Source organism: Odocoileus virginianus, chromosome 12 (genome assembly GCF_023699985.2).
Source record: "Odocoileus virginianus isolate 20LAN1187 ecotype Illinois chromosome 12, Ovbor_1.2, whole genome shotgun sequence".
NCBI lineage: Eukaryota > Metazoa > Chordata > Mammalia > Artiodactyla > Cervidae > Odocoileus > Odocoileus virginianus.
In genome coordinates, this window is record NC_069685.1 from 41,193,069 (window position 1) to 41,217,663 (window position 24,595).

The 24,595-nt window shown below is 45.4% G+C and overlaps 1 protein-coding gene across 5 annotated transcripts in view; it reads left to right on the forward strand.

Moving 5' to 3' along the window:
• Positions 1–8,831: 8,831 nt before the first annotated feature.
• Positions 8,832–24,595, forward strand: part of GOLGA3 (golgin A3) — a 45,023-nt gene continuing 29,259 nt past the window's right edge. Inside the window, exons 1-4 of one of the 5 annotated variants that reach the window (XM_020905698.2) lie at positions 8,832–9,153; positions 15,092–15,411; positions 17,640–17,879; positions 20,050–20,162. In XM_020905698.2, the coding sequence (XP_020761357.2) occupies positions 15,279–15,411; positions 17,640–17,879; positions 20,050–20,162 (486 nt within the window). In that variant the 5' untranslated portion in view covers positions 8,832–9,153; positions 15,092–15,278. Of the gene's footprint in view, positions 9,235–9,305; positions 10,017–10,550; positions 10,636–15,091; positions 15,412–17,639; positions 17,880–20,049; positions 20,163–24,595 lie in introns of those variants that run through there. The other 4 variants (XM_020905702.2, XM_020905701.2, XM_020905699.2 and 1 more) reach the window with 4 other exon arrangements.

Here is a 24,595-nt window from a genome sequence, read left to right on the forward strand (position 1 = left end):
GGTTTCCCCCCCCAAAAAAAAAAATAACCATCTGATTTTATAAAACCCTGTGGTGCTTGATGTCTGAGGACAAAGTGTTGTGACCTGAACTGTGTCCCTTCCCAAATTCACATGTTGAAGCCCTGACCCAGAGGACCTCAGAATGTGACTGTGTGTGGAAACAGGGCCTTTAAGTGGTGATTGAGGTAAAACAAGGCTGTATGCATTGACCCCAACCCAGTGGACTGGTGTCCTTATAAGAGGAGGAGATGAGGACCCAGGCACACAGGGACGACCATGTGAGGGCATAGGGAGGAGACAGCTGTCTGCATGCCAAGGAGAGAGGCCTCAGTGGGAACCAGCCCTGTGATACCTTGCCTCCAGAACTGCGGGACTGTAAATGTCTGTTGCTTCAGCCTCCTCACCTGAGTGTTACGCAGGCTCCAGGACCGGCACACAGAACCGCTACTGAGAGCAACCCCCCTCACATCACAGCATACAGCCATGTAACCCCTGGTCCCATTTTGTTGTTGTTTAGTCTCTAAGTCATGTCTGACTCCTTTGTGACCCCTCCTTTCTAAATGTAAAATATAAGTGGAACGTTTGGGTAATTTCCAGAAACTCAGACCTGTGCCTTGTGAGCATCCCCAAGGTACCATGGGTGACCTCCTCTCTGAGAAGACGAGGGTGCCTTTGCTGCCCCCCTTCCCCACGCTTTAATAGAGCCAGGTTAGCCTGTTACTAGTGAAATCTCTTTCTTAGAATAAAATGATCTCTTCCACACAGTTTATGCTCAAATACAAACCAAGATTTTTATTCTACAGAATCACTCTCTCAGGGGCGGCTGCCTTTACCCGAGTCCTCATGATGACTCCTGAACCAGTTCCTTTAATTTGAATCTCAAATGGCTGTTTGGGATCAGTCACCGCAAACAGCATCAATCCATGAAACTGACTTATGCGATCACTTTCCTCATGGTTTCAAAGCAGAGGCCGATCTACTCCTACAGGCGACCGCATGTGGTGACGTGAATGTCAACATGAACAGCCTCTAAAGACCCCATGGGAAACTCCCAGGGAGAGCTCTAGCCATCACATCACCACAGGTAGATCCAGGTACATGGCGACATGCACATGGCTGTGACTTGGGAAATGGTTCTCAGTGACCACAGCCACAGATTCGGAAAGCCCTCAGGCCTGAACATGTGGGCTGGGGACATGGAGGTGGAGTGTCAGACAAAAATTAGCAACTAAACAACCACACTTTATATACTATTAACAGCCTGTGGCAGGCTGAATAACGCTCTCTGCCCTTGTACCTAAAGAAGTCCATGTCCTGACCCCTGGAATCTGTGAATGTCACCTTATCTAGCAAAAGGGATTTGCAGGAGGTAAAACCATCCTGGACTGTTCAGTGGGTCCTCAGTGAAATTGCAAGGGTCCTAATAAATGGGGGACAAGAAGGTCAGGCAGAAAAAGATGTGAGAGTACTAGAGGCTGCAGTGATGCCTTAGAAGTTGGAGGAAGGAGCCACGAGCCAAGAGATGCACTAGAGGCTGGAAAAGGCAAAGGAAACAGCTCCTTTGAGAGCCTGGAGAAGAAACATGGCCTGGTGACACCTGGATTTTAGACATCTGACCTCCAGAAGCATGAGAGAATGAATCCGTGTTGTTTTAAGCTACTAAATTTGTGCAGCTTGTTATATTGGCCACAAGAAGCTAAGACACCCCCATCCTCTTCTCCTTTGGTTTTTAGTCTTTAGGAAGGGGCCAATGTTTTCTGAAGCACTGTAGGAAGAGGTGAAGAATTCTCTCTCCCTTGAGCCCCGATGGATGCCTTAGCTAGTTGATCTATTGGCAGGGTGTGGCTGAGCCTGTGCTCTGGTCATAAGGGCTGCCAGTCTCAAGCTGCCCACAACCCAAGTCCACACGGCACCTGAGCCATCTCTTCCAACACCAGACAGGTGATGTCACCCCTCACTTGAAACCTGCCAGTGGCCCCACCGCAGCAACAGATCCTGTGTTGTGTGCCCTCTCTGCATCATCTCAGACCCCTCCCACTCCTTTCCTTGTAAAACTCCTCCATAGACCTGTGTGCATGCCTGCTTCCTTATCACGAAAGGTCAACACAAGTGTGACTTCCTCAAGGAAACTTTTGAAGTTTGGGGTCAACATATACACACCAGGGACTTCCCTGGTGGCCCAGTGGCTAAGACTACATGCTCCCAATGCAGGGGACTGGGTTCGATCCCTGGTCAAGGCACTACATTCCACAAGCCTCATGAAAGATCAAAGATTCTGCATGTCGTAACTAAGATCTGGTGCCACCAAGTAAATAAATAACACAAAAAAACATACACATTAGAGAAGGAAATGGCAACCCACTCTAATATTCTTGCCTGGAAAATTCCCTGGTCCATGGAGTCGCAAAGAGTCAGACACAACTGAGCACCAAAGGAAAAAAAAAAAACATATACACACCAGTGATATATATAAAACAGATAAACAAGGACCTATGCATAGCAAAGGGAACTATATTGAATATCTTGCAATAAGTTATAATAGAAAAGAATCTGAAAAGAATATATTAATATATATATATGTATAACTGAATCACTTTGGTGTATACCTAAAACTAACACATTGTAAATTAGGTACATTTCAATTTTTTTAATTAAAAATAAAGTTAAAAAACAAAAATCCCAAGCACATGGTTCTCTTTGCTGTCCCACAATTACCCTCATGAACTTTTTTCTTACTTTCTTCATGTTTTTGAGCAACTCAGCTTAGTGGGCCTCCCTAAACTGCTATCTAAAATAGCAGCATGCAGCTCCACCCTTCTCTTCACCCTGCCCTTTTCTCTTCTCAACTCAGTTCTTCCTGTCCTATATTTCTGTGCTCATTGTCTGGTCCTGCGATAGAATGTAAGCCCCATGACAGCAAGGATTGTGTATGGCATCTAGCACGGTATACTTGGTATATAGTAGACCACAATGAAAGAAGGAAGGAAGGATGACGCAGTGGAAGCGGCGGTCTGTCCCACCCTAACACCCTACCAGTTTTGTGAGTTATCACTCTAAAGGTCTGCTCTTCTCCACACAAAGGAAGCTGGATCAGAGCAGGGATCTTGTGTCTCCTGTACCCCTCATGTAAACCCCCACCTGAGAACACTGACCAGCACATTTGAGGCACTTGAATGGGTCCATCCATGGATTAATGCATCATAAAATGGTGTATATCCAGACAGCGGAATTACATAGCCATAAAAGGAGCAAAGTTCTGATACACATCAAGCATGGATGTATCTAAAAACATCATGCTAATTAAAAGAGAAGGCAGTCACAAAAGACTGCATAGTGTGTGAAACTTTTTATATGAAATATCCAGAATAGGCCAACCCATAGAGAAAGATAGTAGGTTAGTGGTTTTCAAGGGCTGGGTGAAGGAGGAGCAGGCAGTGACTGCATGTATATGGATTAGAGGGATCCTTTGGGGTTTATCAGAATGTCCTGAAACATCTCGTGTACTTACTAAGTGTGATGCACCCAGCTTTATCTACTAAAATTTAGTGAGTATAACTGAATTTATCAATACTTAAAAATCACTGAAGTGCACACATAGTATAAATAATGTATATGGTATGTAAATAATACTTTAATAAAACTTTTGTAATGTATTAGATTAGGTTTTTTTTCTTGTGTGTGGATATTCTATCAATTTAATATATAATTAGGCTCATTTGCTTCTGTTTGTTTTTAAATTCAGTGTTTGTCATACCCTAATTGCTAATTTAATTATTTCCTCCATTTCCCCCACTGGTTGTGTCATACGTGGCTGTGGTACTACATCAAAACCAGGAAACTGGGACTTCCCTGGTGTCTCAGTGGTAAACAATCTGCCTGCCAGTGGGTTCGATCCCTGACCTGGGAGGACCCCATGTGCCACAGAGCAGCTAAGAGCATGTGCTACAACTATTGAAGCCTGTGTGCCCTAGAACCCATGCTCAGGAACGGGAAAAGTCACCACAGTGAGAAGCCCAAGAACCACAAATAGAGAGTGGCCTCCACTCGCCACAACCAGAGAAAAGCCCATACGGCAATGAAGATCCAGCACAGCCAAAAATAAAAACTAAATTTTTTTAAAAAACAGGAAACTGACATTGGTCCAGACTGCAGGCACAGCCCTCTGTCCTTTCATCCCATGTGCAGTTTCGTGAACCCACTGCTACAGTTAAGGTGCTGAACTGCTTCATCACCATAAGGACCTCCTTCATCCTACCCCTCTAGCCACACTCACCTCCACTATTCCTTGGCAACCACTAATCTCTTTTCCATCTCTGTACTTTTGTCACTTCAAGAATGTTTTATGTGTGAGATCCTATCATACAATATATTCCTTTGGATATTTGTTTCCTTCCTCAGCTTAATGTTGATGAGATGCCTATGAGATTCATCCAAGTTGTTGCGCGTATCAAAAAAGTAAGTCTCTGACATATGAATCTTCAAGTTGCAAACTTCCAAATATGCAAACGTGTGTTCACATATCCAACCATAGAAGTTAGTCCCATGTCTGGCATGTATTGTCTCATGTGTGCATCCTCTACAAGTGCTTTTGTGTACTTTACCATACAGCACTGTATAGAGTACAGTAGTGCATCATCTTTATTTCAAGCCCAGGATGTCCAAAAGTAAGCATAAAAGCTGTGGTAATGTAGTTGGTGCTGGTAAGAAGCACCAAGCAACAACGATGGCAACAAGAGGTGAAAACAATTGGGAGAGTGGAGCTAGGCAAAATGATGGTAGACTTCGCTCATTCTTATAACATTAATCATTTAACCACTGGCACGATTCTAAAGAACAAGGACAAGATCACAGAACAGGCGAAGTCTGCTGTGTCAACGACATCGAAAATATCAAAGAAGCATGGAAAAATAATGGAGGAGATGGAGAAACTTCTCGGTGTGCCGGAAATGGCAAGAGGGTTTTATTTGAGGAGGCACCATTAGTTGTTGAAGCACTGGACTCAAACATAGAACAGTGCATGAAGGTTGCAGCCACCGTTCAGAATGCAATCTAGTGCTACTGTGCCATCTATGACAAGAAAAAAAGGACTACTACCCAGACATCACTGCATCATTTTTTTTTCAGGAGGGTAGAATTGAATGAACCCTGCAAAGAACCAGAACCTGTGCTTCAGCATCAGGTGTCACTGAAATTGCAGCTTGCCCTTCAACTCCACCTCCTCTTCCTCCTCCAGTCAGTAGCTCTTCTTGTCTGTTCACTTGATGCCAACCCCCGTCTGTCAGCCGTTGTACTGTACTACTGTACTTTTAAAGGTACTTTATTGTAAAATTTTAAATATTTTCTTATTTTTTTGTGTTTGCTTTTTTGTGTATCATTTGTGTAAAGAAATGAAAGTGAAAGAAAGTGAAGTAGCTCAGTCATGTCTGACTCTTTGCAACCCCATGGACTGTAGCCTGCCAGGCTCCTCCACCCATTGGATTTTCCAGGCAAGAGTACTGGAGCGGGTTGCCATTTCCTTCTCCAGGGGATCTTACTGACCCAGGGATTGAACCCAGGTCTCCTGAATTGCAGGCAGACTCTACCATCTGAGCCACAGGGAAAGATTATTATTTGTGTAATCAATATTATAAACCAATTACAGGACAGTACTATATGGCTGATTGTGTTAATTAGGTACCTAGTCTAACTTCGTCAAACTCACAAATAAATTGAACTTACAAACAAAACTTGTTGTATGTAGGGGACTCACACTATACTGACAATAAACACGTGGAAAGCAAAATTTAAAACAAAATATCATTTATAACCACTCCAAAGAAAATGAAATACTTAAGTACAAACTTTGGGCTTCCCTAGTGGTTCAGATAGTAAAGAATCTGCCTGTAATTTGGGAGACCTGGGTTCGATCCCTGGGTTGGGAAGATCCCCTGGAGGAGGGCATGGCTACCCACTCCAGTATTCTTGCCTGGAGAATCCCCACGGACAGAGGAGCCTGTTGGGCTACAGTCCACAGGGTTGAAAAGAGTTGGACATGACTGAGCGACTAAGCACAACAAGGTATAAATTTTAACAAAACATGTTTAGGACATGTATGCTGAAAATTATAAATACTGATGAAAGAAATCAAAGATCTAAATAAAAGGAGACACATACCATGTCCATGGGTTGAAAGATTCAACATAGTAAAGATGCCAATTCTCCACAAATTAATTTATTATAGTTTAAATGCAATTCCTATCAAAATCCCAGGAAGGATTTTTGTAGAGATAGACAATTTTTGTAGAGAAAGAGTTTCTTTTAAAATTTATATGAAAGGACATGGGCCCTACAATAGCTAGAACAGTCATGAAAAAGTAAAGTGGGAGGAATCATCTCCCCCATATTACAGACTGTTGTAAAGCTACCATGGTGGAGACTGTGGTATTGGTGAAGAGAGAGGCATGTCAACCAATGGAACAGGGCAGAGAACCCCGATAGAGCCAACAAGAATCCAAATGACTTTTGACAATGTGCTAAAGCAAGTTAACGGGAGAAGGATAGACTTCTCAATGAACAGTCTGAAACAATTTGATTGTTGTTGTTGTTTGTTGTTCAATCACTAAGTCATGTCTGACTCTTTGCAACGCCATGGACTGCAGCACGTCAGGCTTTCTTGTTCTTCACTATCTCCTGGAGTTTGCTCAAATTCATGTCCACTGAGTCAGTGATACTATCTAACCGTCTCATCCTCTGTTGCCCTCTTTTCCTTTGGTCTTCAATCTTTCCCAGAATTAGGGTCTTTTCCAATAAGTTGGCACTTTATAGCAGGTGGCCAAAGCATTGGAGCTTTAGCAATAGCATCAGCCCTTCTAATGAATATTCAGGGTTGATTTCCTTTAGGATTTACTGATTTGCTCTCCTTGCAATCCAAGGGAATCTCAAGAGTCTTCTTTAGCAATGCAATTTGAAAGCATCAATTCTTTGGTGCTGAGCCTTCTTTATGGTCCAACTCTCACATCCATATATGACTACTGGAAAAGCCATAGCTTTGACTATGCGGACCTTTGTCAGCAAACTGATGGTTCTGCTTTTTAATATACTGTCTAGGTTCGTCATAGCTTTCCTTCCAAGGAACAGGGGTCTTTTAATTTCATGATTATAGTCACCATCCCCAGTGATTTCAGAGCCCAAAAAATAAAATCTGTCACTGTTTCCACTTTTCCCCCTTCTTTTTGCCATGAAGTGATGGGAGTAGATGCTATGATCCTTGTTTTTTGAATGTTGAGTTTTAAACCAACTTTTTTATTCTCCTCTTTCATTCTCATCAAGAGGCTATTTCCTCTTCCCTTTCTGCCATTAGAGTTGTATCATCTGTGTATCTGAGGTTGTTGATATTTCTCTCATCAATCTTGATTCCAGTTTGTAATTCATCCTGCCTGGCATTTCATATGATGTACTCTGCGTGTAAGTTAAATAAACAAGGTGGCAGTATGCGGCCTTGTCATATTCCTTCCCTGGTTTTGAATGGTTCATTGTTCCATGTCCTGTTCTAATTGCTGCTTCTTGACATGCATACAGGCTTCCTAGGAGACAGGTAAGGTTGTCTGGTATTCCCATCTCTTTAAGAATTTTCCACATTTTCTATGATCCACATAGTCAAAGGTTTTCATGCAGTCATTGAAGCAGAAATAGATGTTTTACTAGAATTCCCTTGTTTTCTCTATGATTCAACAAACATTGACAATTTGATTTTTGGTTCCTCTGCCTTTCGTAACCCAGCTGGTACATCTAGAAGCTCTCAATTCACATACTGCTGAAGCCTAACTTGAAAGATTTTGTTGTTGTTTTAACTTGAAAGATTTTGTTGTTGTTTTAACTTGAAAGATTTTGAGCATAACCTTACCAGCATGAGAAATGAGTGTAATTGTACAATAGTTTGAACATTCTTGGGGATTGGAATGAAAACTGACCTTTTGCAGTCCTGTGCCCACTGCTGAATTTTCCATATTTGCTGACATATTGATTGCAGCTATTTTATATCCATGGACAAAAAAAGAAAGAACCTTCACCTCATGCCCTATGCCAACAATTCTTTCTTCCTTTTTATTTTGCCTGTTTTGGGTCTTTGCTAGGCTTCCCTGGTGGATCAGACAGTTAAGAATCTGTCTGCCATGCAGGAGACTCAAGTTCAATCCCTGGGTCAGGAAGATCCCCTGGCAAACAGAATGGTTACCTACTCCAGTATTCTTGCCTGGAGAATTCCATGGACAGAGGAACCTGGCAGGCTACAGGCCATAGGGTAGCAAAGAGTTGGACAGAACTGAGCGAATGTTTCAGTCAATGAGTGTTTGTTGCAGCAGATGGCCTCTTCTTTGCGGTGCACAGACTTTCTCTAGCTGCGGCAAGCAGAGCCACTCTCCAGATGTGGCTTTCAGGCTTCTCTAGTTGCTGAGGGAGGGCTCAGCAGTTGTTGGGGGCGGGGAGGGAGTTGTTTCACTGCACACGTGAGCTCTTAGTCCCTCAACCAGGGATGGGATCTGCTGCCCCCTATATTGGAAGGGAAGAGTCTTAACCACCGGAACTCTGGGAAAGTCCACGAGTCTCTTGCATTTGTACCTGAAAGATAAGGACTAGCGTTGTGGAGGGTTTAGAAGAGGGACAGCGGCCAGCACCACCACCTCCACCCACATTGACCCAGGCCCACCACGGTGCTTACGAGCACTGCCGCCAATAAGGTATAAACGGGGCCAGAACGACCAAGCCCATACACTGATAGCTGAGGCGGGGCGGGGCGGGGCGGGGGCGGGACCGGAGCGTGGCCACGCCACTTCCGCCGGAAGCTTAGCTGCCCGGTTTCCCGTTGGAGTTGGTCCGGCAAGTCCGGGGGCTGCGTTTCTGAAAAGGAAAGGCGCCCCAGGTTTACTTTCTGAAATCCTTTTCGGACCAGTTTTGAGTGGGATCTATCCAGACCTTGAGGTTGAAGCAGTCCCCACCCGAGGGCGGCTGCGGGCTAGCAGAAAGGCACCTTCTGTCTTGCGGAACGGAGGCACTGCGTACAAGCTGTTTCCGGGGGTGGCCAGATTACGTCGTTGCTCCGCGCTCCGCCCCTCGAGGGGCCACGTCTCCACCAGAGCTGCCGGGCCGGGCGTTCGCCGCGGCTTACGCACCACCGGGGTGAGGGTCGCGGGGTGGTGCCTGGGTAGGAGCGCTGGTCGCGAAGGGCGCGAGAATCCAGGGAACCGCAGCACAGTCGGGGTATGGGCTGGGAGAAGGGCGGCGGGGCCCGAGCGGACTGGGAGGCCGACCGCAACTCTGTCTTGAGTGGCAACGCCCCGCGCTAGTCTGGCTCCTCACCGTTGGTAGCCTCCGGGCCTGGAAGCTGGCTTGTGCAGCTGTTAGGGAACTGGGTTCATAAATAAACATACATTCGAGCCCTTCCGGAGCTCTGTCTACCCGTGCCAGGGAGAGATATGTTCAGGGGTACCCGCAGCAGCTGTTGGAGCTGCTGAGAAACAGCTCTTGTCCTTTTGCAGAAGTTATGTCAAGATGACATGCGTGATATCCTGTCGGGTGGTTAGTGTGAAGCCTGGTTTAAAGAACGCGTGTGATCTCAGCGTCTCAGTCCACCTCGATTCCATCTCGATCCTGGGTGCTTAGAGACATTTCACCGGTGCAGTAATACTTTCCAGAGGTAGTGAGGCCAGGCGTTGTCACTAGTGTGCAGGTGTTGCGTGAACAGCTCCGCCTTCATTCAACAACTGTTGGTCGTGTGATGGGCAACATTCATTGTAGGTCCTGGAATCCAGAGCTGAAATCGTGTCAGCATCCCTGCTGTCACTGAGCTTACGTCTTAGTGAAGTATAAATGAGACATTGTTGAGACAGTATTAGGCGGTGCTTGGGGTGGGTCTGTAGGAAAGCCTGTCCGCGAAGGTGACTTTTGAGCTAAGGCTTCTATGACAAGAAATTAGCCATGAAAAACGGTGGGATAAGAGTGTTTCAAGCAGAATGAGCAAGTGTGAAGACCCCGAGGGAGGAGTAAGTCTGATGTTCTTCAAGAAGTATGGCAAATGTTTAATGAAAAAGGAAGAAAGTGATAAGGGACAAGGATGCAGTGTGGGGAGGGGCCAGATGATATGCAGTTTCCTAGTTCAGGGTAAGAGGCTTAGATTTTATTGTCAGTGTGATTGGAAACCACTGGGACATTGTAAGCTATTTACAGGTGACTCATGGGTTTGTTTTTTTACTTTTTAAATTGTCCCTTAAATATTGCAAACATAACTTTTTATTAGAGTGATGGCCTTCAGTTACAATGGACCTTGAATGGCAAGAAAAGGAAATAAAAATCATCTGACATTACTCAGATTCAAAAGTAGCCTTTTTTTTTTAAGCCCATTGCCTTAAGCCGCAGTATAGTTTTTTAACTTTTAAGTATAGTTAACTTACAATCTTATGTTAGTTTCAGGTTAATAACATAGTAATTTGATTTTTTTTTTTTTTAATTTTCTTGTTTTTTTGGGTCACACCCTGAGGCGTGCGTGTGAGATCCCCAACCAGGGATCGAATCCGTGCCTCCTGCAGTGGAAGCATGAGTCATAACCACTGGACGACCAGGGTCCTGATGTTTTTGTAGATTACACTCTACATTCCATACAAGGTTATTATAAAATACTGGCTGTATTCTCTGTGCTGTACATTGCATCCTTGTAACTTATTTATACCTAGTGTCTATTAATCCCCTTTATCTACTTTGCCCATCCCCCTTTCCTTCTCCTCTCTGGTGACCAGTAGTTTGTATCTGAGTCTGTTTCTTTTTTGTTTTATTCTGTTTTTTAGATTCCGCAATGATAACATACAGTATTTGACTTTTTCTGTCCGACTTCTTTCACTGAGCATAATGCTCTTCACGTGTATCTATGTTGTCACAAGTGGCAAAACTGTGTTCTTTTTTATGGCTGAGTAATATCACAGAGTGTGTGTCTGTGTGTGTGTACACCATATCTTCTTTATCCAAGCAGTATACTTTCTTGAATGAGAATATCTTCAGTTGGCTTTTACCTATTGATTTTGACAAGCAACAATTGAAGGAAAAGGTAACGCTAATAATAACAGCTGTCTTTATTGAAGTCATGGGGCGTGTGCCTTGTTGCACTTAATCCTGGCACAGGTTTTTTGGTCTTTTTCTCATCATCTTACTGATGGGATCAGCATCTAAGAGTGGTTAAGAAATCTGCCCATGGTCTCACAGCTGAGTGTGGAGGACTCAGGACCTGAGGCCAAGATGTCTGGTGCCTGAGTCTATTCTTTACATTACACTGCTCTGCAGTGACATGAGGCTTTCTGGGTTTTCACTTCGGCCATGCTCTGTTGTTTCTTTTTTTTGTTTGGGACGTGCGGCATGGCTTGCGGGATCTTAGTTCCCCAGGCAGGGATCAAACCTGTGACCTCGGCAATGAAAGAGCAAAGTCCTAACCACTGGACCGCCATGGAATTCCCATGCTCTGATGTTTCTAAATTGCCAGTAGGAACATCTTAAGATGGAGTAGATGGACCTGTTGATGTGCTTATGCCAGATCTAAGTAATGTGCTGTCTGGGGGAAGTTGGAGATCACATAGTTTCCTGAGATGGTAGTTTCTCAATCTGAAGTCTCTTAATGTCAGACAGTAGTGAACCTAGAGTTAACATACTTCTGAAGTTCTAAGTGATACGTTTGCTTATCTCTTCCCTCCGGGAAACACAGAATGCAGGTGGTCAGAAATGGTACTGTGATTAGACTGATCTCTGTTTTTTTAAATCACAAAATGGAGTGCATGTTACTAATAACAGCTTCCTTGTGATGTACTCCCAGCTGTCTAACCCTCCTTGTCCTGTTTTTGTCAGCAGTCTGAAATAATGAGGCCTGGATGACTGAGTCATGCTAAGTAAAATTCACATGGGGCTGAGGATACTTGGAGAATGCCAGTGTATTATGGATAGGGAGACATGTCCCTTCCCCAGAGACTGCTTCTGGTGTTCTGTGAATCCCGTCTCTTGTCTGGCTTCTGGCAGAGCTGTGTGTGAACAGGAGCCACCTTCATAAGTTACCAGAACAAGTCACAGTCACAGGGTCTCCAGGGCTGCACCACTCATCTCAAGGCGTGGGGCTGGGGGGGACAGTTAGGGCTCCTTGGGATCAGAAGACTTCTTGTTTAGCAAGAAATCCAAATAAAAGCAAGTAAATGCACGGACTGTGCATTGGTATTAGGCTCAAACAGCCTGACACATTTCTCTCTGTCTTTGGTGTACCTTCCTCAGTGGACACAAACATCTCGGCCAGTGCTCTCTTTCCTGCATAGTGTCAGGGTCAGGTGTTGTCACTGCTTGCCTCAGTAACACATTCCCTGTGGCTCCTTAGATGCTTCTCTGACCTGTGGCCATTTACATGCTGCTCTCCCAGTTTGTAGCTCCCAGGTGTTCTTTGCCCTCCCAGAACTGTGACTCCCAACTGCGTTGAGTAGTAGAGTTATTCTATATTTGACTAAGCATTGTGGATATTCAAGGTTGCAAATACTGTATCATTTTGTTTTTGAAGCACTAGCTTGGTTGCTAAGGGCTAGGACTTGGTGGAGGCAAGTGACTTATTGGTGGTGGAGGCAGAGACTTATTTGTCAGTAGCCTGCATTGATCACCACTCTGTGTAGGGGATGTTCGAGGGGGTAGGGGCAGACCTGGAATGGTGATTTCTGTGTCTAGGATCTTACAGGGTGATGGAAGAGATAGGCACACACGCAATTGCGGAGTAATATTCACCGACTCAATGGGCATGAGTTTGGGTAAACTCCGGGAGTTGGTGATGGACAGGGAGGCCTGCCGTGCTGCGGTTCATGGGGTCGCAAAGAGTCGGACACGACTGAGCAACTGAACTGAACTGATGCGTGCAGGGGTATCATGATGGCAGGGAGGAGTGCTTTGCCTGAGACCCAGGAGACTTGAGAGCAGTGCCTAATGGCAGACATGGAAGGATCCAGGGGAATTTGCCTGGCGGTCAAAGGGAAGAGGGCATTGGCAACAAAGGGACCAACTCTGAAAAGCACTTGTCTGTTGTTACCCTCTCAGGCAGGCATCTTAGGGAGCATGTGATGGTGTAGGCAGCTTCACCCCACCCCCACAAGACAGAAACAAACAAACAAACATTTGCATTTCAAAGCAAAATGCAAATGTATTCCTTTGTTAAGGAGCATCTCAGGATGGCCAGCACATACCGTACACCATAGGCAGGGACAGTTGATTCCACAGCCCACTGTGTGTGTCCCAGCCCGACCATCTGTAGTCACCTGTCTGTGAAGTGAAGCCTGCAATAAGGGGACAGCCTGGGTGTGCCCTTGCCTGGCCTTGCGAGCATTACCTCCTCTGTGGTGATACTCTGGCCAGCTTACCACCAGCTGTGCCCATGGAGTGAGGGCAGGCTCAGCAGGTGTCACAGTGGTGTCATGTGCAGCCAGGTCCCTGTGAGATGGTGATTTTCAGGGGGACCTGTGGACTGGCCTGTTTGTCTACCCGCCCTCCAACCTGGAAAGTGTCTCTGTGGATGAAAGAGGTTACCAAATATTGTAGAGACAGAAACTAAGTTGAGACCTCATTGCACATAGGATCATGTTTGGTTGACTTTGGTACCTCCCTTCAGACATCATTTCAGTCCTCAAATATTTCCTCGCACCAGGCACCATGAGCCAGCAGCTTCCCGTGCTTATTGATTAACTACATTGGATTGTAGCTACTCATGTTTCCACGCAGTTCTATCTGTGGTCCTTTCAAGGACAGTCTTAGTACTAGCTCTGCACTTAATAGTAGACATAGGACATCCTCCAGCAGTCCACTGGTTAGGCCTGCATACTTTCAGTGCTGAGGACCTGGGTTCAGTCCTTGGTTGGGGAACTAAGATCCTGCAAGCCATGATGCAACCAAAAAGTCGGCATAGCCTTTTTATATTCATAACAACACTTATTAATCCATGATGTTGCTGGCCTGTCGGGTGCTAGACACCTGAGGAAAATGTGTGGGTGATTGAAGCTGCAGGCCAAACACTGCTGGGTTCCCATCACTAGGTGTTCACATGTTGTGTCAGCCACTAAGGGCTGCCTGTTCATGGGTGACAGGGAAACAGAGAACTGTGGAGAAACAGGATCGTCCAGTGACAGTCAGCTGTTGCTTAGGCTTTTTTCAAAAACATCTGTGTGGCGTTTGGAAGCTGCGGAGGAAAGTCCCGTAAATTTTTGTCCTGGAACCTGTGAAACACCAAACAGTACATAGGATAATATGAAGTCTTATCTTCAAGGAAGTAAATGCTACCATTTCTGCAGAATAACAGCAGCACCTTATCTGTTGAGGAGGAAATGAGGTGATAATATCCTCATTACACTTCAAAAGCAGTAACCAGTTGCCAGGCTTTGGGCTCCCTTCAATTCAGCTTGGCAGAACAAGCTGAAAGATAGCAGATCTTGTGAGAAATGAAGAATGTGTGTGGTCACCTGCATGAGGTCCTTTCTCTGCCCCCTATACCCCCAGTGGCTGTTTTCCCTGTGTCCTCATCCCCCCATGCTTCCTCCGTTAGTGTCCAGTTTACCATGCTCCATGCTGTTAGGTCTTCCTTGTTGACCTCTGGCTCTGAGACATGGCCTGGGCTCTTGACCTGCCGGGTCTTCTGGGAGAGGACCTCACCCTTTGACCCCTCTGAGCACTTGGGCCTCTGTGTCCAATACTAAAGCCACTGGCCACATGCGCTGTTTACATACAAGTCAAGTTTAAATAAATAAAGACTCGGCTCCTCAGTCATCCAAGCCCCACTCCCAACTCTGCGGATTACATTGTTGATGGAGGAGCTTCTCAACTTGGTGGGGGATGGTTTTCAGCAGTCATCAGTGCAGATGGCCTTCAGGGATGGGCCAAATGGGTTTGGGTCAGTTTTTTTATCCTCAAAAAATAGGATGCTGTAGGTGCTCAAAGATTATTTGTTGTATGAATATATTTATTATACAGATGCATGTTGGGAACCAAATGTTAGTCTTGGACTTGTTACTTCAAATCTGACAAATGAAGTTTCATAATACCTTCTTTCTCTTTTTATTCTTGTCAGGTATCATGCATGGTATTACCGGGTTTGATTTCAGGCCATCTGTGAGACTGTAAATCTCTTCGCCAAAATGGCAAACCCAGTGTGGTCAGTCCCAGGAGCTTTTGGCCGTTGCTAATGGCAGAAGCTGAACTCGCTCCCAGCTCACTTGTAGCCTCTGAGTGTCAGCCCAGCCCGTGTCACCCTGACCATGGACAGCGCCGCGGCTGTGCGGGAGGGCCTGGTGGAGGACAGATCCGGCAGTGGCACCTCGGGTCAGCCTGAGGGCCCCCCAAAGCCCCCTGGCTCACTGGCGCCGCTGGACCAGTGGGACGAAGCCCAGTGTAAGTTGCCAGTTACTCTGTGTTCTGCTCACACCTTACCTTTAAACAGGAGAACAGGTCGTCTTGCCTTTTGGAAGAAGACAGTGGTGTCTAAGAGCTTACTGAACTTTATAATTCATTCAGAGTGTGTTTTTATGTATTTTTTTTTAGTTGAGGCCAACTTTGACTCAAACACCATGTGTGTTAAATGAAATGGGAACTTTCTGGGGCTTTCTGCTCCAGAGGGACGGAGCAGCATGGTTTACCCATAAGGCTCATGCAGATCTTCACTGACACATCACTGTCCCCTGCCTAACATTCTACCTTTTTGGTTGGTTGGTTGTCGGATTTCTACTAACTGGAAAGTGTGCCACTAGTGATCTGAGGATTACGGGATCATATTTCCATGTTAGCTAGTAGGTTACTCGTGTGTTGGAAGCACAGAATAAATGACTGCTTCCTCATGCCCCTTCTTGGGCAGTGTGTGCTTAAACATTGTAACATGTGTATACACTGATTTCCTAGTAGAAACTGCGTTTCCCTTCTGGGAAAACAGTGCTCAGGCACCTGAAATGGCTTTGCTGCTTCCTGTTCCTTAAGTGCCAGGTGAGGCCGATGCGGCTTGGCCCAGGATCAAGGATTCTGCAGTTGGAACAACTCCTAGGTTTGCTGCTAACAGGAATGAGCCCTTAACCACGATCCTTAATTTATTTCCGCCTTGCGCTCTTACTGGGAAAATGGAAAGATGAATGGTCCCTGCATCTTGTGTGTGTCAGTCACTCAGTCATGTCTGACTCTGTGACCCCATAGACTGTAGCACTCCAGGCTCCTCTGTCCAAGGGATTCTCCAGGCAAGAGTATTGGAGTAGGTTGCCATTTTCTTCTCCACCCTGCATCTTAGGGTGGTGGTGAAGGCCCAGGTGAAATGTGAGCCCTTGGGAAGCACCCAGGAGGTGGGGCTGGCCAGTTTTTTTGTCATCATTATTTGTTTATCCATAATGAGGCTTGTGTTTGGAAACAATCAAGTCTTATTATTTATTAGGCCTTCTTTTAGATTTTTTTTAAAGTGCAGTGTGACACTCTAGTAATTACTTTCGTATGTAAGCAGGATGCTTTAGAGACTCTCCCAGATTTGATAAGCCCATCAGGAAATGATATTGACCTGATTAACTTGCATCTGAAATGCACGATTTCCTCCCCACTCCCACCCCACCCCACCCCTCACCTCAGCTGTTTGTGTAAGAGAACAGATGGTTGTGTCAGAGCTGTGGTGGGGTCCTCCCACTCTGTCTCATGTCTGCCCCCTTCCCCCTACTTTATATTCTAGTTTTCCTTTCAGCCTGACAGTAAGTGGCTATGTTAGTTGGGACTCACATTTCAAGTGGCAGAAACCCATTTTCAATTTGCTTGGGTACAGAGGGAATTTCCTAGTTGCATACTTGGTACATCATGAGAACCAAGTGGTGCTAACCTTATGGAGACCTGGGGCACTGCAGTGCTTGGGAGCCCCCGGAATGTGCCTGGGAGCCCCTCCATGTATCTCCTCGACTCGTTGGCTGCCAGCTGGCTGCCCGTCGGGGAGAGCACTTTCCTTTTGATACAAAAGTAGGTTTCAGTTCGTGTGTAGGTAACTTGTAGTAATGTTAGTAGAGGAGACTGAGCTTGATACGCAGGTGAACAGTCATCACTGGTTAACTTGGGTTTTTACCCGCTAGGTGTTTGTCAGTCAGAAGCATAGACTCTGGGTTCTGTCCTCAGCTTTGGGGTAATCGTTCTTATCAGCTGTTCTAACTCTTCACCTTTGATGTCTCATTTTGGATGATAAACTTATGCCTTGAAATAACTTTGGAACCAGCCTTTTGTAAATGTGAGGCTGTGACACTGGTTAGTACTGCTGTTAACAATGCTCATTAGAAACGTTGTTGGCCACGTTTTAAGGATTTGTGGAGGTTTTTTTTGCTTTTTTTTAAGAACAGACTTTCATAAGATTTCTTACTGGTCTTTTTTAAATGAAAAGGAAACATGACTACTGAAATTCTACAGCTGTAGTTCGGAAGGTGAGGAGGGCATCCTGCAGGTGAGGGTATTACTCTGCGAGGTTGAGTCACTTGTCCCACATCATCTGCCGTTTGGAAGGACAGGCTTGCTGTCCTCGAAGGGTGAGCAGGTTCCTGAGTTGTGGAGAGTGCTCCCATGTCTAGATTCCCTCTTGTCCTATTTTAGCTGTTAAAACACACCCTCTTTTCCAGGTGCCAGTGCCAAGGTAAACAGAACTTCAGATGAAGGACACCAGGGGGACACCTGTCTGAATGGGCCGACACCACAGTTCCCAGAGCCTCCCTCGCCAGCGGGTCCTGATGCGTCTCCAGGTGTGGCTGGTTTCCATGACAACCTAAGGAAGTCTCAGGGGACTAGTGCTGAGGGCATTGTTAGAAAAGAAGCTTTGCAGTCCCTCAGACTCAGTCTTCCTATGCAAGAAACGCAACTGTGTAAGCATCTTCCTGCCGGGCTCTCCCCGACCCCCTCATCCTGCATCCCACCCCCCGGGCCCCTGTCACTCACCATCCTTGAAAGGCACAGGCCCTGAAGGGCTTGCCCCTCTGCCGTTGCTGTTTTATCACCGCGGTGGGTTGTGCGTTTAACAAATAGCTCCATTTCAGAGGGAAGATACGCTTTGTCACAGCCTGATGGTGACAGCGGCACTTGAGACCCAAGTTTGAAGGGCCTGTGAGTGCATGTCTTCCGTCACCAGGGGTGGTGAGCAATCAGCAGTGGGGATTTGATCTTAACAGTTACAGCTTGAAGGCTTTCTTTTATGAGTGACTTTAATCAGCCTTTATTTTGTGCTAATCCCTGGGGATTCAGCGGCGAACAAGTTGCGAACTGTCAGCCTGAGAGCCCTGAAGCCTCCAGGCTTTTCTAACATGCAAGTTTTCACACACAGACTTGTGTAATCTTACCTGATGGGGTCAGTTCACAGCTGCTGTTGTTACACCTTGTCCCCGCTTCAGTACTTCTCCCCCTCCCCTCTGGGTCAGCCACCTTCTTACATAGTCCCTTACAGGCCTCTGGAAACAGCCAGGTTTGGACGATCATTGTTCTTAAAGTGGGCCCATGTCCTTCACATCGATGCATGCTCTTCTCACCCAGCGCTGTCGCCTGGAGATTGCCCCGCGTCAGTTGGTGCAGCTCCATGTCCATTCTTTAAAGGCTGGAGAAGCCCTGAGCATGGCCGAGTCAGGGCCAGGGGACCAATGCTGCAGTGAGCATCTCCCCGTGCATGTTGCAGCACTGGTGTTTTCATTTCTATGCCCTCCATCCCAGGGGCAGAACTCTTGGTCAGAAGCAATGGGTGTGTCTATCTCCATCATGGGTGGTCACATTGCAAGGGTGCTGATGCCCTGTGAGAGGACAAAGATGCTGTTTCCTTTTGGTCTTCACCAGTCTGCTGGGTGTGCAGTAATGCTGCCTTGATGCTTTCATTTGCAACTTGTACTCTCATGCTCACTAGAGGGTGTTCACAGGAATAATTTCATTATGCTGTTAGGGTCATAGTATACTTTAAATATTTCTGTAAACAAAATGTTAGCATGTCAGCCCAGATGCTGTGTGAAATCCTGGGTCCTGACCTGAGGGGTTTGTGAGCTCTGGCCCAGGTTCTCCTGCTTTTCCCCTGCCCGCCCCTCCCAGGAATGTGCCCAGCCCTGAGGCCATGCCTCTGGTGGTCTCTGCCATCTGTACCACTTAGTGATGTGAAAAGTATGTAAGCTCTTTCATATGAAACTTATATGAAGAGTATGAGTGCACAGTCAGTAACAATGCTGGTGAATTCCTAGTGAAATTCTTGGCGACTGCTCAGGTTTTAGGGATTATTTAAAACAACAGCAGCTTCCCTCCCAGAATTCATAATTAAGGATGGTGCTGCCCAGGAAGGGGCTCAGTTAACGGCATTTCTCTGCTCTCACCAGCCCCTTGGCCCTGAGCTGGGAGACCTGGGTCTTGCCTACCTTTCACTCACTGTTCAGCTTTTTTAATACCCAAAGTGAAAGTTTGGGTTTTAGATATTTTAAATTTTGTTAGTTGCCCAAAAATTGTCAAGAGTAGTCCCCGTCTTGTCCTTGAGCATGGCCTCTGGACTGGAGTCGCCTCGGGTAGAAAACTGAGGTAATCTGCTGGGATGTTACTGGGTAAAGAAGGCGAGTTTGGTAGCATGTTCCTGTTCGCCGCTGCTGCCTGTCATTCCATCAGGATTGCTGTTCATGTTCCTCTGTAATGTAAGGAAGCAGAGTTAGAGCTTGGTGGGAGCCTCAGAACACTCACACTGGCACCAGCTTCAAGTTCAGTTCTTTAATTACTAAAAGGCGCACGTTGGCACGTGTCCTGTTTTACTGGCATAGGTGGCAATGCGCTGCTGGTGGAGGCACCACCCCTGTGCTGGGCCATTGTGTCTGCCCCCAGGTGGGTCCTGTCTGTGGTCACTGTCCAAGGCTTACAGTTCTCTCTCCATCTGCAAACAGTTCTTTCAAACTAGACAGCCATGTGTTATTTAAAGCTAAGTCATATTGGTAATAAAACTCAAGACAGCCAAGCTGCTGTTTTGATTTGTCTTCTGTGCCCTGTTATGTTGTGAGTTTCTAAATGGCTGTTTCCCCACCTCAGGCTCCACAGAGGCTTCGCTGCCCCTGGAGAAGGAGGAGCAGGTCCGACTGCAGGCTCGGAAGCGGCTGGAAGAACAGCTCAAACAGTACAGGGTGAAACGCCAGCAGGAAAGAGTGAGTCTCCCTCTTTTGAACCAGCTAGTGGAAAAAACAGCAGACAGTCAGACATAATTCTAGGATCTGCTGTTTATTTCTCTTTGCTGGGATGGGCTTGTGTGTGTCTCTACAAAGATCATCTTTCTCACGCAGTTCCCACCCTTTGAGGAGATTCCACAGGCTCTGGTTCCCACCCTTCTGGTCCTTCTTCCCTCCAGACAGGCATGTTTTATGTCTAAATCTGCCATTAGAAAAGCAGAGGCAGCAAACATGTGGGTGTAACTGCTCTCTGTGTTTGAGCAGCCGGTCCTGGCTTTGACTTGTTTATTGTGTAAGTGATAGAGTTTCTACTGGGCTTTGCTGTACAGTGTTAGACTGTGTGGCATGTCACACACATGATAAGTTTGTGCACGTGTGTTAGTCACTCAGTCATGTCCAACTCTTTGTGACAGCATGGACTCCTCTGTCCATAGGATTCTCAAAGCAAAAATACTGGAGTGGATTGCCATTTCCTTTTCCAAAGTATGTGCATGCTGCTGCTGCTGCTAAGTCGCTTCAGTCGTGTCTGACTCTGTGCGACCCCATAGACGGCAGCCCACCAGGCCCTGTCCATGGGATTTTCCAGGCAAGAGTACTGGAGTGGGTTGCCATTGCCTTCTCTGAAGTATGTACATAAGCTTTGCTAAAATCGGTTTTATTCAGATCTGAAACCCTCATTAGGATACTAATGAAAACAATATTTTTAATCAGTCAAGTGAATCTAGGAAAGGCATGTGTGAAGGTTCACTTCAGTCTTAATCCAAGTTTGTCATGAACTTGAGAAATTTCAAATTAAAGGAATTTGAAACTAAATGAACTAACAAAATACACGTTTTAAAAAAACAAAACACTTTCACTGAATGATTTAGTTGTGACAAGTCCTCATCAGGGTTGACCCTTTGTTTTCCCCAGAGAGGACCTTGGCTCTTCAAGTGTCACTGCTCCAAAGCCAATGTAAACAGACTGGAAGAGCCAGCACCAGGCTCTGAACTGATTGAGGCTCCCACCCAGTCAGGGGCATTCAGGCATCTGTCCAGACGGCCTGTCAGAAAACCTTACAGTGACAGTCAGTAGTCAGGAGTTATGTGCACCGGGCAATGTTAATTTCCCCACAGATTTTTAGTGAGACTCGAGCAGGTAAGGAACTTGCTAGAGGTTACTTAGCAGTAAAGTAGCAGAACCAAGATACAGACCAGCCAGTGTACATGTGCCCCGTCCTGTCCACAACCTGCTTCTCAGGTTTACACCGCAAGTCCAAGCTCTGCCTGGGTCATCCAGCATTAGGCAGTTAATGTGTCAGGAGTTCAGGGTGAAATTTAACATCATTTCCCATCTTTAAAAATTATATGTACATGGGATTTCCCTGGTGGTCTGGTGGTTAAGAATCCGCCTTGCAGTGCAGAGGACGTAGGTTTGATCCCTGTTCAGGCAGCTAAGCCCCTGAGCTGCAACGATAGAGGCCGCGCACCACAGCTGAGAGTCTGTGCACTGCAACACAAGTCCCGCAGGATGCGACCACAGGTCTCATGTGCCACCAAGACCCAGTGCAGCAAGTTAAAAAATAAAACAAGCAAGCAGAAACAGTTACACTAAAAATGTGCTTAGTCCATCAGTCATGTCTGACCCTTTACAGACCCATGGACTGTAGCCCACCAAGCTTCTCTGTTCATGGGGGTTCCCCAGGCAAGAATACTAGAGTGGGTTGCCATGTCCTTCTCCAGGGGATCTTCCCAACCCAGGGATCAAACTCAGGTCTCCCGCATCGCAGGAGGATTCTTTACCGTCTGAGCCAGCAGGGAAGCCCAAACTAAGAATAGGAGTGTAGTTCATACTTCATGTTTAAAGGGTAGAGAGGATGAGTGAAAGTCCCCCCGTTTTGTAGTCTGGTAGGTACTTTGAGAGCATCACCACAAGGGTCCTTCATGTAGAGGCGAAGATTATATGCAGTGGGAGCACCCTTTCTGTGCTGTTCTTCACGGGACCTTTCTCACATATCTGTCCTGCCTCAGCACAGTAGAGACCCTCCTCATCCTTTGTAACCATGCGTACATGCCAGCATTGCATTAACCAGCCCAAATTGATCAACATGTTAGGTGGTTTCTAATTTTTTGAAATTGCAAACAATGCTGCAGTGAATGTTTTGTGTCTTGGTATACTTTTGTGGGTAAATTCTTAACTGTTGAATTATTGGGTTAAAGGTTTTATGTATTTGTTAGTTGATAAGGACTGGTTTACATTCCATTTAGCAGTCTATAAGACTGCTAGACTTCTCATCTTTGGGAGCATTAGAAATAATAAAAACTGAATCTTTGTTCTCTGATAGCTGAGAAAAAAAGTACTTCCTAACCATAAGCACCTTTTTACACATTGACTGAGTGTCTTTGTCAGCCTTTGTCTGTTTTTCAGTTTGTCTTTGTGCTGTGTTGGTACTATGTGTGAGGAAATTATTCCCTTTTAGTATTTTTGCAAATAATTTTTTCTTAATTTTCACCATGACTTCTTTTCTGGTATATTTTTTGCTGCACATCAGCTTTTTGTTTTTGTTCAATTTGGCTTGGCTGGCAGAATATCAAGGGATTGAACCTGAGCCCCCTGCAGTGGAAGCTCAGAGTCCTAACCTCTGGACCACCAGGGAAGACCCTGCACATCGGATTTGAATGTTTACAGTCAGAACTTTCAGTCTTTGCTGTTTACTTCTTTTAGGGTTTATGTCATATTTAAGATCTCCCCAGTTGAAGGACATAAATTCACCTCTTTTTTTTTATACTAAAAGTAAGAGATAATCTAAAAAGTTTCTATAAGTTACTTTTTTTATTTTATTATGTAGGTATAATCCATTTGCTTGGATGGAGGCGAGAGGTAGGAATGAGCCTCTTTGTGGACTGCTGGTCAGTTATCTCAGATTGCTTATTTTGTAGTCTGTCTTTTCCCTTTTTGGCGTTCTCCCTTAATATTTATAGACGCCACCAATACTTGGGCCAGTTCTTGGGCTGTGTTCTGTGTCATCAGTCCATCTGCTGCTTTTCATGGTCTCTGTGGCTCTAATTATGGCGGCTTCATAGTGCGTGTAACTGTCTGGGAGGCCGGGTCAGTCTGTCACCCCACACCCCTTTCTCTTCCTGCCTTTTCTGACTCACTTATCCTTGCTGCTGTGTCCTAGCAGCGTTCCGAGATGATCCTCACCCACCTTGTCCCTCATCATTTTGGGACGGCACTGACTTTATAGAATAACATGAGCTGAACATTAATTTGTAGAAGAAAGTCATGTTGATTTAGCATCAAGGAATGTCATCTTCCCACATCCTCAGCTTCATTCAAGGCCAGTTGGGAAGTTCTAGTTAACACAATGATATAAGAAAAAGAAATGAGAGCTATAAGTATTAAAAAATAGGAGAGGGCTTCCCTGGTGCTCAGTGGTGAAGAACTCTGCCTGCCAGTGTGGGAGACATGGATCCGATCCCTGGTCTAGGAAGATCCTACGTGCTGTGGAGCACCTAAGCCCATGTGCCACCACTATTGAGCTCATGCTCTAGAGCCCAAGAGCTGCAACTCCTGAGCCCACATGCTGCACCTGCTGAAGCCCATGTGCCCCAGAGCCTGTGTTCAGCAACAAGAGAAGCCATCACAGTGAGAAGCCCCTACTTGCCTCAACTAAAGAAAAGCCTGTGCAGCAACAAAGACCCAGTGCAGCAAAAAATATAAAGAAAATTATTTTTTAAAAAAAGGAAAAGAAAAAAATAGAGAAATGACATTGTTATTTGCAGGTGTTGGTAACACCTTAGAAAAATGCTGGCGAATCAACTGAAAATTGCTATTATTATAAATTTATAAAAATACTATAAAATAATTGGGGTTCAGAAATTGTCAGTTTAAAATACAGATATGAAAAGTAGTTATCCTAGTATGACCGGTTATAAAATTAGAGTGAAAAAATAATATTTACAGTATCAACAAAATATTTTATAACTATCAAAATGGCAACAAAAGTGGTTTAGAATCTAGATAAAACACTACATAAGTTTCTCTGTTGAGGATCTTGCAAATAGATATGAATAAATGGAGAAAAACTGCTCATTATCCCATAAGTAATTATAAGTTTATGGTAATTCTAATTCAACAGGACTAATATTTTAACTTGAAGAAAAATTTCAGAGTTTATCTAAAAGAATAAATGAGAGAATAGGCAGGGAAATTTTGTGAAATTTTGTGATGAGGAAGGACTTGCTCTAATAGGTGTTCTAAGATGTCATCAGGTCACAGTCATGACAGGCCTGTGCTTGGACCTTCCCTGGGATGGACATGGAGGAGTGAAGTTAAGAATGAAAGGCCCGTGACATGGGAGCATGGCGGGAGGGCTCTCTGTTTATGTAATCGGTATGGCCTTTCTGGGTGGCGATTTTTGAATGCTGCTT